Genomic DNA, 13432 nt, shown 5'->3' with positions numbered 1-13432 from the left:
GGTTTCAGTGAGATCAATACAATGAAACACTATCCGTCCACTCTCTGAGTGACTGGGCAATTTACATGATCTCTCAGAATCTCCCTTTTATCATCTTTAAAATGTTGAGAATATTATTATCAACCTCTTAGGGTTGTTGAAAATTTAGAAGAGTAAATTCCTGGAAAGAATTTAAAAGACTGTCCTACACAGTAAGTCTGCAATAAACATCAGTCAGTAGTAATAGAGGTAGTACTGGTAGCAGCAGCAGTAGCAGCTGCAGCAGCAAAGCTCTATACTGTAACTATGGCCAAATCTGTTCTAAGTCCAAAAGAGTCAGGCGGATTGCACACAACATCTTCACATGGCACTGTTACTGTGCTCAAAAGATTTGATCTTAAGACTTAAGAGTCTGAAGGCAACCTGTTTCTTTGACTTGAAGTTGGATGAAAAACATAGATTGTATTGATGACATGTTACATACTTATGGGTTAGCCCAAGAAAGGCCAGGTAACACCTAGTTTCTCTAAATAAGAAGAAATTTTTAAAGGGATCGCCAAGCCTAGTAACAGTGCCAGAAAGCATGCATTCTGAGGGCCAAAGTCTGCATTTTGAAGGCCAAGATCTGTGTGCTAAGGGCCCTGGGAACCGCTGAGGCTGCCAAAATTGCTGCATTAGCCAAAAGCTTTGCTGTCCAGCTGAGCCAACTCTTGGCTAAACCACCAAAGAAGAAAAGAAATTGGGTCTCCAAGGTCATTGCATTGGTCCTTATAATTAAAGTGTAAACTCAAAACCTTTAGCCAGGTTTTGGACTTACACTTTAATTATTTTTCTTTATGGGGGAAATTAATGGACACATAAAAAAATTTTAAACATGATAAAAACCTACAAAGTTGGCTTACAAAACTGAATATTTTTATTGCCCACCAATGGAAATGATGGCTGTATTTCAGTAGAACTCACACATAAATACTGAAATTTGAATTTCATATAATTTTTACCTGTCATGAAACATTATTCTTCTTTGGATTTTTTCCCCAATCACTTAAAGGTTTAAAAAACCAGTCTTAGTTGAAGAGCCATACGGAAACAGGCGGCAGGCTAGATTTGGCAGATGGGTCATAGTTTTGGTGACTCCTGTATTAGTGTAAAAAGAAAATCAAACTTAAAATAATGTGGCTTGATGATTCAAGCTACTTAGAATAGTGTTGTTTTGTTTCAGCAACTGGACGTAAAGTGTTTGCCTCTTCACTTTTTTTAACAGGCTCTGGAAATATGGTGGCATCTCATCCCATTGCTGCCAGCACACCCGAAGGGAGCAATTATGGAACAATAGGTATGTCCTGCCAGGTCTGTTCATGAAAGTGTTTCCTAGTTCTCCAGAGAATATGGTAGAAAGGCATTCCAGCCACTAATAACTGGGAATGTGGGCAAAGCAGTTATCCTATGAGATTGTCTTTTATTTGTAAGATGAGTTGGTTGGAGGTTTGGAAGCTTCCTCCCAGCTCTAACTTTCTCCAGTTCTGTTGTTCTGTTTCTTGGATCTGCTAGCCCCACTTGGGCAGAATTCCTTCAATGTTTGCCATCTAATACTAAGGCCCTCTAGGGACTTTTTCATATCCAGCCTGGGTTTAGGGCATGAAAGATGTGGCCCAGGGAGCCTGACATCAATTGACCAGTTGTTTCATTCTCAGGTTTCAGTGGAGTAAGGGGCGATCAGAAGACTGAGGCAGTGCTGCAGGTGAACATGGCTGTAGCCTACCAACCCTTCATTTTGGCTAACTTCATAATTGAACCTGCTGACTGCCACCCAGTCGTTCACATGGCAAACCCCAATGTTCCTTAAGCGGCCTGAAAAGAATGGAATCCTAGACCTGTCTTGTTAGAGTAGAAGCACATTGAGCTGCCTGCCCTTCCATATTGCCTGTGGACCTATGAATGGTGCTCCTTAAAATGTCAGTGTAGAGGGACTGAGAATCCTGTCTTCCTGCCCTATCATTCCGTAACTTTGAGAAGCATGTGGGCTCAGTGCAGGCTACTTATTTTTAGTTCTGTAAGAACAGGATTTTTTAAAAACCATCTGAACAGAAGAAATAAAGCGGAAGGTAAGCTCAGCTCATGTGCTCATCAAGCTGCACAAATCTCCATCTGCTCTGGGAAACATTCATGGGAACAGAAGGATTCTTCCTCCCGAGAATGTTGTTTTCATTATATAATCATAGATATGGCATGTGGGTGATTTCTGTGTACAAATACTTTACCCATGAGAAATGTATAGCTGTTAGATATGTGTGAGCTCACACATATATGCAATAGATGCTATACATAGCTGTGTGCATGTGTATGTGTATATATTTATGTTCATATTTTAACATATGAAACATGAAATATAAGTACAATATTATTTTTGTATCCAAATAGTTAACAGAGCAGATGCCCTTAGATTCTAATATGTGTTCAGTCCTGAAGATAGACAAGTTAAATATAAAAATAGGAGGAGAGGAAAAATAAAAGTCCATTGAGAAGGAATAGAGAGAAAGAACAGGTCTTGTGAATAAGGAGTTCGTTTGGATCAACACAGTATTTGCTAGAATGAGTCTGCAGGGTGCTTTTTGCAGAGAGGAATGGGCTCCATAGGATCTCCATGGCTTTTGAAGGCAGATGAGTTGTCTCTGTTTCAGATGAGTCAAGCTCCAGTCCTGGAAGGCAGATGTCCTCCCCCGATGGTGGGCCACCAGGCCAGTCAGACACAGACAGCTCTGTGGAGGAGAGCGACTTTGACACTATGCCAGACATTGAGAGTGATAAAAACATCATCCGGACCAAGGTACCCACTCTGCCTCACCATACTCTTTGAGAGGGCAGAAAGTTTGGCAGTAGAATAAATTTCAGCAGTACCTCAGTTTCCTTTATTTTGTTTCCTTCAGGGAAAGTCAAATTTCCCAGAAGGCTTAAATCAAATGTGCCTACAGACTAAAAGCAATACTCTGTTAATTAGCACTTGTTTTCTCGAGGAAGAAAGGTGAGCACGTTAAAGAGAACAGAGCATTAATACACTTTTAAGGTCTGAAGTGGCTGACCATGGACAATAGAGGCGGAAGGGATCCAGCCAGATGGAAGAAAAGATTCATTTGAGGGGTGTACTGGGGATGGCTCCCTGGTTCTGTGCGTATCATCTTTCAGTAGGAAAGCTCATTTCTTTCTGGCTTGTAATTATTGTTTTGTGTCATATCCAGCAAAAGATATGAAGGTGAAATGCACAGTTTCAGCCCTATGTAGTTCAAGAACCACACAGCAGACAGCTCTGAAAGCTGGGAAATCAATTCTTGACATATAAGAAGCACTCAAGACTTCCAATAAGTTGCCCACATCAGCCAGTCCTTAATATTCCAAGGAAAATACTAAGATTTTTATTAAGGTATCATGGGAAAAACAACATTAAAAGTCTTAAATAATTTTAATCAAGAAATTTGATTTAATTAATCAAATTTAGTAAATTTGAATAATTGTATCCCTTGAAAAAAAAAAAATATATATATATATATATATATATTTTTTTTTTTTTTTTTTGAGACAGAGCCTGGCCCTGTCACCCAGGCTGGAGTGCAGTGGCGCGATCTCGGCTCACTGCAAGCTCCGCCTCCCAGGTTCAGACCATTCTCCTGCCTCAAGCCTCCTGAGTTGCTGGGACTACAGGCGCCCGCCACCACAGCCGGCTAATTTTTTATAGTTTTAGTAGAGACGGGGTTTCACCGTGTTAGCCAGGATGGTCTTGATTTCCTGACCTCGTGATCTGCCCACCTCGGCCTCCCAAAGTGTTGGGATTACAGGAGTGAGCCACCGTGCCCAGCCCCCTTGAATAATTTTAACAATTTTAATTTAAATTGAGACGTGTTAAGTTTGCCTTTGTATCTCATGCATAAACAGCTGAGTACAGTTTTGCATTCTCTTTTTATTTGGCATTCCAGATGTTCCTTTACCTGTCAGATTTGTCCAGGAAGGACCGGAGAATTGTCAGCAAAAAATATAAAATTTATTTTTGGTAAGTAGATGACCAGCAGGACCATGGTTCCCTTAAATAAACATAAAGTTTTCTTTATAAGAGCCACAACCACTTAGGCACAAGGTTTTAGTGTTTAATGAGGCACAGGCGTAGGGGATGGTGTTACCAGCCAACTATCAGTAGACCTGCGATGGCCACACACATGAACACAGCCTCCCTCCCAGCCAAGAGGCTGAGCTGCCTTGCAAGAAATCTTCTCTCCCCTCAGAAACCCTCAAGCTGAATATTGTACTTTTGTGACAGCTCCTCGTCTTATTTTCTCTTGAAGGATGCCCTTTAGCTTGCATACAGATCTTAGAAGGACATAAGGGACAATGGGGCCACATGAAGTTTCATAGTGGGACCAGCAGTTTGGAAACCACACCCCTTTCATGCAATCCATCACTCATTACTCATTACAGTTGTTAGATGTTCAATCTAACAACAGCCTAAAGAGACGTTCCCTCATAAATGATGTGGTTAAACCAGAAGCAGTTATTACTCACACTGTTTTACAAATGGTTGTAAGAAAAGAAAGAAAAAAGAAACCCTAATATCTGTTGGGTACTAATCATTAACCTTTTTAAAAAATACGTTTCAGTTAGTATTGTCAGCTTTTGCCTCTGCAACCTAACTAAAAGTATCCAAGGGAAGCTTTTCTTTACTTCTTTAATTTCCCTTTAGACAGGATACTGTGTACCAAATGCCCCAATGCAAGAGAGGGGAGGGAACGACTGGAGAAACAGGAACCACATAATCAGCTTCTGGCTATTTTTGCAAGTTAATTATGGACTTATGGGGTGGAAGCATTCTTTTAAAAATATTAACCAAAGACTCCACTGTTCATTTGAAAATAACTATTTCTGGTTCTTTCTGCCTGCATAGGAACATCATTACCATCGCTGTGTTTTACGCACTGCCCGTGATCCAGCTGGTCATTACCTACCAGACAGTAAGTGTTGCCCCAGCCCCAGAATCCCAGCTTGCTTTCTGCAGGGAGAGTCTCCACTGTGACTGACAGAGAGAGGTACAAGGTACAACTTAGGATCCATTCAAGAATTTCCCGTTGGGGTTCCAATTGGAGTTCACTATTGCTTCCTCTTTCTTTTTTATTTTTTTTTTTAAGACTGAGTCTCACTCTGTCACTCTGACTGGAGTGCAATAGCACGATGTCGGCTCACTGCAACTTCTGCCTCCCAGATTCAAGCAATTCTCTTGCCTCGGCCTCCCGAGTAACTGGGATTACAGGCATGTGCCACCATGCCCAGCTAATTTTTTTGTGTATTTTTAGTAGAGGCAGGGTTTCAACATGTTGGCCAGGCTGGTCTCAAACTCCTGACCTCAGGTGATCCGCCTGCTTCAGCCTCCCAAAGTACTGGGATTACAGGCATGAGCCACGGCACCCAGCCCATTTGCTTCATTTTTAACTGATCTTTCAATCTAGTTCCCAATTGTTTTATCACAAAGGGAGCTGCAATCTCTTGTATTATTTTGTCTACCAGTCTGAAATTCTTACCTTGCGCTCATTCAGTCATGATATCTATCCACTGCATCTGTTACTTAACACTCTGAGCTTTCTGATCATTATGGGATAATGAGTAGAGTAAATAAAGTTCCAGACCAAAACAAAGGAACCTGATAGCTAATCTAGCCTGTGCCTTCCCATTGAAGGTAAATATTTTTTTGTAAAATTAAAAACAGCTTCGTGGCTTGGCATGGCAGCTCACGTCTGTAATCCCAGAACTTTGGGAGGCCTAGGCAGGTGGATTGCCTGAGCTCAGGAGTTTGAGACCAGCCTGGGCAACATGGCAAAACCCTGTCTCTACCAAAAATACAAAAATATTAGCTGAGTGGTGTCATGCACCTGTGGTCCCAGCTACTCAGGAGGCTGAAGTGGGAGGATTGCTTAAGCCTAGGAGGTGGAGATTGCAATAAGCTGAGATTGCGCCACTGTACTCTAGCCTGAGTGACAGAGTGAGACCATGTCTCAAGAACAAAAGAAAGAGAGAGAGAGAGAGAGAGAAAGAAAGAAAAAGAAAGAAAGAAAGAAAGAAAGAAAGAAAGAAAGAAAGAAAGAAAGAAAGAAAGAAAGAAAAAAAGAAAGAGAGAAAGAGCTTCATAAAACTAACAAAATATTACAGTAAAAAGAAAATGTAAAATAAGAACAAACATTTTTTAAGCAAAAATAATATGAAAGTAGTTTGAGAATCCTCATTCCTCCATAGAATCCTAAGCCAAGGTCACTTAAATTACGTTCTATAGAATTTATTACACAGAAAGCCCGTTTACAATAGCACAAAGCTGAAGTTGTTTCTAATGCAGTGGCCCTCAGACTTTGCTGTGAATTAAGGTCACCTGGGAAGCTTTTACAAATCCCAGTGTCCAGGTTGTACCCCATCCCAATTAGATCAGAGCCTCTGAGGGTAGAGCCAGGTATCTGTAGTGTCTAAACCCCCAGTGATTCCAACATACAGCCAAGATTGTGTGTTAATGATCTAATAATAGTTAGCCAATTGCATACCTATTATGCAATGAGAACAAGGACTTCACGAGGTTTGAGCACCACTGTTTATAACCTAAATCTTCTCTGCATACTTTGGGAGACTGTCAGAAGATACACCTGGACTGTGGTTTGGGAAAGTTCTTGACAGAGATGGTGATAAATAGGGAAAACTGAACACACATCTCCTTGTGTCTACCTGCCTCATGTTTACCATTTCTACCCAGAGGAGGGGACAGCTCTATATCCCCTCTGCATTCACCTAGAAAATAGACATAGTGTGACAGTCCTGAAACGTCCCAATGTTAACATTTCATAGTCCTTTCATCATGATAACAAAGGAAACGCATTTGGGTGAATTCCACCTCGGGGCTGCATAAGGGGGTACACAGAATATTCCCGTTCAAAGCAAGATGGTAACTTTTTTGGAAAAAAGCACCTGTGCTGTGTAAGGTGGCAGATAACGGCCCATCTCTGCCGAGGAGCACTGGTTACATTGTAAACTAGCGACAGCGCGTCTCCCTGAGCCCTGTCCGCTCTTTGTGATTTCCAGCTGGGGCCCAGAGGACGGAGGAAAACCACATTTCCTCTTCTCACTCTTGATTTTACAGGTGGTAAATGTCACTGGCAACCAGGACATCTGTTACTACAACTTCCTCTGTGCTCACCCCTTGGGCGTCCTGAGGTAAACCCAGTCCTCTGGTTGCCCATGAGGCATTTAGAAATGCCTTTCTGTCTAATGTTGTGATTTCAGTTTTTAAAAATGCTAAAAACAACTGTGGGAAACGACTCTATTCAAGGGTAAAAAGGAACTAAACCAAGAAGTTGAGACCAGGTATGCTCCTCTCGTTCCTGTATATGGTTCTCAGGAAACATTCCTAAGCAGGCTGCCTGCTAAGATGAGGGCAGTGACATTTTTTAAAATGTCAGATCTCTAGCTGTGGTGGCATTTGTTCACAGCCATGAGCTGGCAGCCTATTGTCTCATTCGATCCATTAAACAACCTCATGAGACAGACATTACTACAATCCCTATTTTTAGATGAAGGCAGGTGAGGACTTGCTGAAGGTCCCTCAGCTGCTACGTAGTGCAGGACACAAACCCAGCCCTGTGGCCTCCCAGGCCATGCTCCAGCCACCAGAACTTGGAGACGTGGAAGAAACATTGCCTGGGAGTTGGGAGTCTGGCTTCTTGCTCCAGAGCTGAACCAGCATTCGTTTCCTCAAATAAAGCTGCTGGCTATGATTGGCTGACACTTATCTGAAATTCACAATTAGAGAGCTGAACATCGACACTTACGTGGGTCCACCTGTGAGAACTCACTCTCACGGTGTAGCTGAAACACTTGCCCGTCTTTGAAGCAGCTGTCCTTCCCAGGACTCATACTATACAAATGCCATCGGGATATGAGAGGATGGGAGGGTGTTAGGAAGCCAAGCAGGCGCTCTTGAGAGGAAATAGACACATTGTCACAGGCTGAGTAAGCATCATAAAATGAAGGAGTTATGTTAAAGAGGATTTCTAATGCTTTTCTGATCCTGAAACCTTATGGAAAGGTTAATGGAAAACACTGATGCTGAATTCGTTCGTTCCTTCATTCATCATGCATTCTCTGGTCCCTTTGATGGTCTTGACTCTCTCATGGCCTCTCACTCATCCCTGTAGTGCCTTCAACAACATTCTCAGCAATCTGGGCCACGTGCTTCTGGGCTTCCTCTTCCTGCTGATAGTCTTGTGCCGGGACATCCTCCATCGGAGAGCCCTAGAAGCCAAGGACCTCTTTGCTACGGTGAGGAGAGAGTGGGTGGGAGCTAGGGAGGGTTATGGATCCAAACAGGATCTGCAAAGGAGTGGGACATCTGGCTTGACGGTGTGATGAGTTATTATGTGTAACAAACTGCATGAGACTAGAAGCATGGGCTTCCAGATTAGTGATGTGGTGGATATGGCACTATTTAATGTCTATTGACCACCCTTTCTCCTTTTGCAGGAGTACGGGATTCCCAAACACTTTGGTCTCTTCTATGCTATGGGCATTGCACTGATGATGGAAGGGGTGCTCAGTGCTTGCTACCATGTCTGCCCTAATTATTCCAACTTCCAATTTGGTAATTAGAATTTATATCTACTATACAGATTTGAATCATGAGTCTCATCCTGGAACCCTCCCCAAAAATGTCAAAGTCATGCTTGCAAGGATCAAGTGGCATTTTATGTGAGCTGAGGTGGTCAAAGAGGACCTCCACACAGAGCATGATCTAATTGAGCAGTGAGACTGCTTTGGGATGAAAGTTATGGAGAACCCAATTTATATTGGATTGAATAATAAGGACATCCAGATGTAGAAAGGGCTTGTGGTTGATTTATCTGGTGGCTCTGCCTTCATTTCTCTGTGATCTCTTTGACTGTACTAAGCCTGTTTGTTGGTTTTATCCTCAGGCTATCTTCCCTGATGGTGGCAAAAGTAACTATAGCAGCCCCCATCTTCATAGCTCCACCCAACAATTCCAAGGCGACAAGCTGGGTTCCAGGAGCCTTCAATTAAGAGCAAGGAAGCTGTTTTTTGAGAAAGCCACAGATAACATCCTTTCACACCTCAGTAGCTTAAACAGTCATGAGCCTTTTTTTTTTTTTTTTTTACAGCATCTGGCTCTGTCGCCCGGGCTGGAGTGCAGAGGCATGATCTGAGCTCACTGCAATCTCTGCCTCAAGGGTTCAAGTGATCCTCCTTCCTCAGCCTCCCTAGTAGCTGGGACTACTGGTGCACACCACCACGCCCAGATAATGTTTGCATTTTTTTTGGTAGAGATGGGGTTTCACCATGTTGGCCAGGCTGGTCTCCAACTCCTAACCTCAGGTGATCTGCCTGCCTCTGCCTCTCAAAGTGCTGAGATTACAGGTGTGAGCCACCACACCCAGCCCCATGAGCCCATTCTTGAATCATTCTCTAAGCGCTGGTTAGCTCAGACCCAGGTTGCTTCACCAATCAGCAAAAAAGGTGGGACTGTCTTTAGACCAATCAGCGCTGTCCCTGGAGCCAAAGGTGGGATTAGCTTTCCTGAAGCAAAGGGGCTGAGACAGTGTGCATTTCTGAATTGAAAGCGGGTAGACATTGAGTTAGTATTGAGATGCTGTTAAGAAGGAAGGGAAGAGCTGATGCTGTCTAGCAAGTAACGACATCCTCCATGCTCAAGGATGCGGATTTTTTTAAACGGTCATTTAATGTTTGTGCTCCGGCTTCTGGTTGTTAACTCTGAGCACCACAGAAGTCTGTCACATTTAATTTTTTTTAATTAGAAAACATTTTCAATGGAGAAAACTACAGAGAATATATTATTCACCACTCAGAATGAACAAATGTCAACACTTTTAAATATTTGCCTAGATCTACTTTTTAGACAATAAAGCACTGTGATAAAGTTGAGGTCCTGTTTTGACGCACTTTCAAACTTAATCTCCTCCTTCCTCCCCTAAAAGCAATAACCATGATTAATTTGATATTTGCCTTTCTGGTTTTTATAATTTTTCTATATTTGTAGCAAATTAATAGTAGTTTATCATTCTGTGTTCTACAGCCTTTTTGCATTCAAGAATATGTTTTCAAGATTTATCAATATTATATCAAGGACATGTAGTTCACTCATTTTTTTTATTATTATACTTTAAGTTCTAGGGTACATCTGCATAATGTGCAGGTTTGTTACATATGTATACCGTTCACTCATTTTTAAGGGTTATCTATTGTATAACAAAAAGTATCACATTTCTCAATTCCTCTATTGAACAGCATTTAGATGTTGCCCATATTTTGCTATTACAGATAATGCTACAATGAGCATCCTTCTATATATGTCTCTTTGTATGTATGTGAGAGAAGTTCCTTGTGATACCTAGAAGTAGAATTTTTTAGTTACTTGGTCTGTGCACCTTCTATTTTACCAAAAACTGACAAATTTCTCTCCAAAGCGTTAATTCCCACTCCCAATAACTGTGTGAGACTTCCCATTCCCCAGATCATCACTAACATTTGTTACTGTCAGACATTTAAAGTTCTTACCAAGTTTTTGAGTAATATGGAGGCATTGCATTGTTGTCTTAATTTGCATTTCCACAATTCTAATGCAGTAAGCTACGTTTTATTTCTGGCTATTTTCCATCACTGGGCTATAAAGCTATAAATGTGCAGTAATCAATATGGTTATATTTTAGGGTGCTGAGAACGACCTCCCACACCCATCTGGGGCTCATTTTATGGTCACCGTGCCTACACTATCACTATTAGGAATTCTTTTGTTATTGCTGTTGAACACCAGTGTCTAAAACGCAAGGGGGGATAGTTGTTTATTGTATCAGACACTCTTCTTCCATGAAAGAGGAGTTATTTATTTATTATATCAGATGATTTTTTTCTGTGAACTAAAGGGCAGCCTTAGAGAGGTTTAGAAGTGGAGTACGTGGGATCTGCCTAGAGAATGTTCCAGGAGGCTGACATGTTAGAGGTCTCCACACAGTCTGCAGGTAGCAAATAGTCCATAGATTGAAGTGAGGGGTACTCAGAGGCTGAAGAAGAATCTAGAAAATATCATCTGTCTGTCACCTACTGAATCCTGATCGTCTGGCTCCTCCTTTGGGTCCTCAGACACCTCCTTCATGTACATGATCGCTGGCCTGTGCATGCTGAAGCTCTATCAGACCCGCCACCCAGACATCAATGCCAGCGCCTACTCCGCCTACGCCTCCTTCGCTGTGGTCATCATGGTCACCGTCCTTGGAGTGGTGCGTCCCCCACCTTCTTCCACCTGGCTCTCAAAAAGTGCCCCCCTAGGTCCAATAAACAAACAGCAATCAAGTGAACGGGTTTGGATTAACCAAAATCCTCAGTTCATGACACACTTTTATCATTGGCCCTCTCATGGCATACTTTTATTTAGTTATTTAGTTTTTTGGTTTTTTTTTTTTTCCCAGACAGAGTCTTGCTCTGTCACCAGGCTGCAATACAGTGGTGCGATCTCAGCTCACTGCAACCTCCACCTCTCGGGTTCAAGCAATTCTCCTGCCTCCTGAATAGCTGTGCCTACAGGTGTGCACCACCATGCCCGGCTAATTTTTGTATTTTTAGTAGAGACGGGGTGTCACCATGTTGGTCAGGCTGGTCTCGAACTCCTGACCTTGTGATCTGCCTGCCTCAGCTTCCCAAAGTGCTGGGATTACAGGCATGAGCCGCTGTGCCCGGCCTTGTTGGTTATTTTTAATAATGTATTAGGCATCTGTAAAACCACCACAGGATAATTTTAATATAAAGCTAGGCCTGACTCATGTGAAAATGGAATAGGGGTATATAAGCTGACTGGAGAGACTGACTCAAAAAAACAGAAACCACTTTCTAAATATGCATGGGCAACACGTGTTGGCTGTTTTGGTTATTTGAAGTGCATTCGCCCCCACTTTAGACCTATTGCCTCTTCACCATTGCTATTCAGCTGCCTCTCCTATTTCTCTTTTCCATTTTCATTTGGTCCCTTAACCTTTTTTTTTTTTTTCCTCTCCCATGGGGGTAAGATTTGTGAGAGTTTCCAGAGGGGGAGAAAAACAGAATGCGCACACAGCTGTTTTTGACTCCTTACACATACAGGAGAGAGGGTGATTTTGATGAGTTTTCTAGGGAAAACCCCAGATGAAGCTAACTTCCATCTTTACTCCTAGGTATTTGGAAAAAATGATGTGTGGTTCTGGGTCATCTTCTCTGCAATCCACGTTCTGGCCTCACTAGCCCTCAGCACCCAGATATATTATATGGGCCGTTTCAAGATAGGTGAGTTACCTGTTAATTCTCTACTAAACACACGAATCAACTTCAATGAAAAATCAGACATTGCCTTTACTTATGCTGAATGAAAGTGTTACTGGTCATCATGAACACATGCTCTGGATTCTATGCCACGTTTAATAGCATATATTCTCTCCAAGAGCTTCCTCTCCCTTATAGGATAGTGATAAGCTATTACCACTAGTTCTATTTTCAGCTGAGAAACTAAGATTTGCCACACCTCAGAGAGGAGGTATACCTCCAACCCTTGGTTGCAAACACTTTGCAGTCTGCCAAACTTTGACTTGTATTTAGAAAATGGTATGATCGTCATACCACTAGTTCCACCTAGAGGAACATTTTTCAGTTTGCAAAATTCAAAGGGAGCATTTCTCTAACCATGCGAAATGGTTATCAAGAATGAATTATATATTTTCAGATTCTAGGGCTGGAACTTTTGAGACCAACTTGCCAATCTTAGAGGCAGGATACCTGCTGAGCTCCCTCCAACTTATCAGAGAGCATTGTATGTTCTACAGAAATCACCTTGTGATCTGCTGTTGGTCAGTCATCATATATGGGAACAGATTCAAGTGGTTTTAGTGCACTTAAATTTAAAAAAATCATTTTAAGTTCCGGGAAGTCAGACTTACATATCCTTTTGTCTATTTTAAGGAAAATTATTATATGTAAACATAGGCAAACCTCTGATATTAACAAAGCCTGGAACAAAAGTCCAAATAAAACCCTGCATAGCTTATGTGTAAGAACATCAAAGTCATAAAGTGGACTAAAAAGCTATTAAATACATGAAAGGAGAGAGGGAGGGAGGGAAAAATATACCTCCACTGCAACGTAGAAGGACTAGGTTCAAATTTAAAATTCTTGGTTCTTCAAAGAACACTTTTTTCTACCTCTGGTTGTGTCTTAAGGAGTCTCACAGGTATGCATGTGGCACCTTTGCCCAACATCCGATGTTCATCCACATCCCCCATAAATAGCCACCACTTGGCCATTCCCTGCCCCCAGAGGTATGCCTTAGTGGTGCCATCTGCCCTCAGGAGGATAGACAAGGGAAGGGGGCTAAGCAGGCCCTAGAGCAGGC

General features: G+C 42.0%; 1 protein-coding gene across 4 annotated transcripts in view; it reads left to right on the top strand.

Annotated features, from left to right (window-relative positions):
* The window catches only part of SIDT1 (SID1 transmembrane family member 1), a 90872-nt gene that overhangs the window by 61112 nt on the left and 16328 nt on the right, over positions 1 to 13432 (top strand). For 2 of the 4 annotated variants that reach the window (XM_001106443.5, XM_077993919.1), the window contains exons 11-19: positions 1244 to 1315; positions 2661 to 2806; positions 3948 to 4021; positions 4907 to 4973; positions 7133 to 7206; positions 8187 to 8310; positions 8512 to 8629; positions 11161 to 11297; positions 12225 to 12333. In XM_001106443.5, coding sequence (XP_001106443.2) covers positions 1244 to 1315; positions 2661 to 2806; positions 3948 to 4021; positions 4907 to 4973; positions 7133 to 7206; positions 8187 to 8310; positions 8512 to 8629; positions 11161 to 11297; positions 12225 to 12333 — 921 coding nt within the window. The remainder of the gene's footprint in view (positions 1 to 1243; positions 1316 to 2660; positions 2807 to 3947; positions 4022 to 4906; positions 4974 to 7132; positions 7207 to 8186; positions 8311 to 8511; positions 8630 to 11160; positions 11298 to 12224; positions 12334 to 13432) is intronic. The other 2 variants (XM_077993921.1, XM_077993920.1) reach the window with 1 other exon arrangement.

This window comes from Macaca mulatta, chromosome 2 (assembly GCF_049350105.2).
Source record: "Macaca mulatta isolate MMU2019108-1 chromosome 2, T2T-MMU8v2.0, whole genome shotgun sequence".
Lineage (NCBI taxonomy): Eukaryota > Metazoa > Chordata > Mammalia > Primates > Cercopithecidae > Macaca > Macaca mulatta.
Note: the sequence above shows the minus strand (reverse complement) of the source record. Positions and strands in the feature narration are given on the sequence as shown.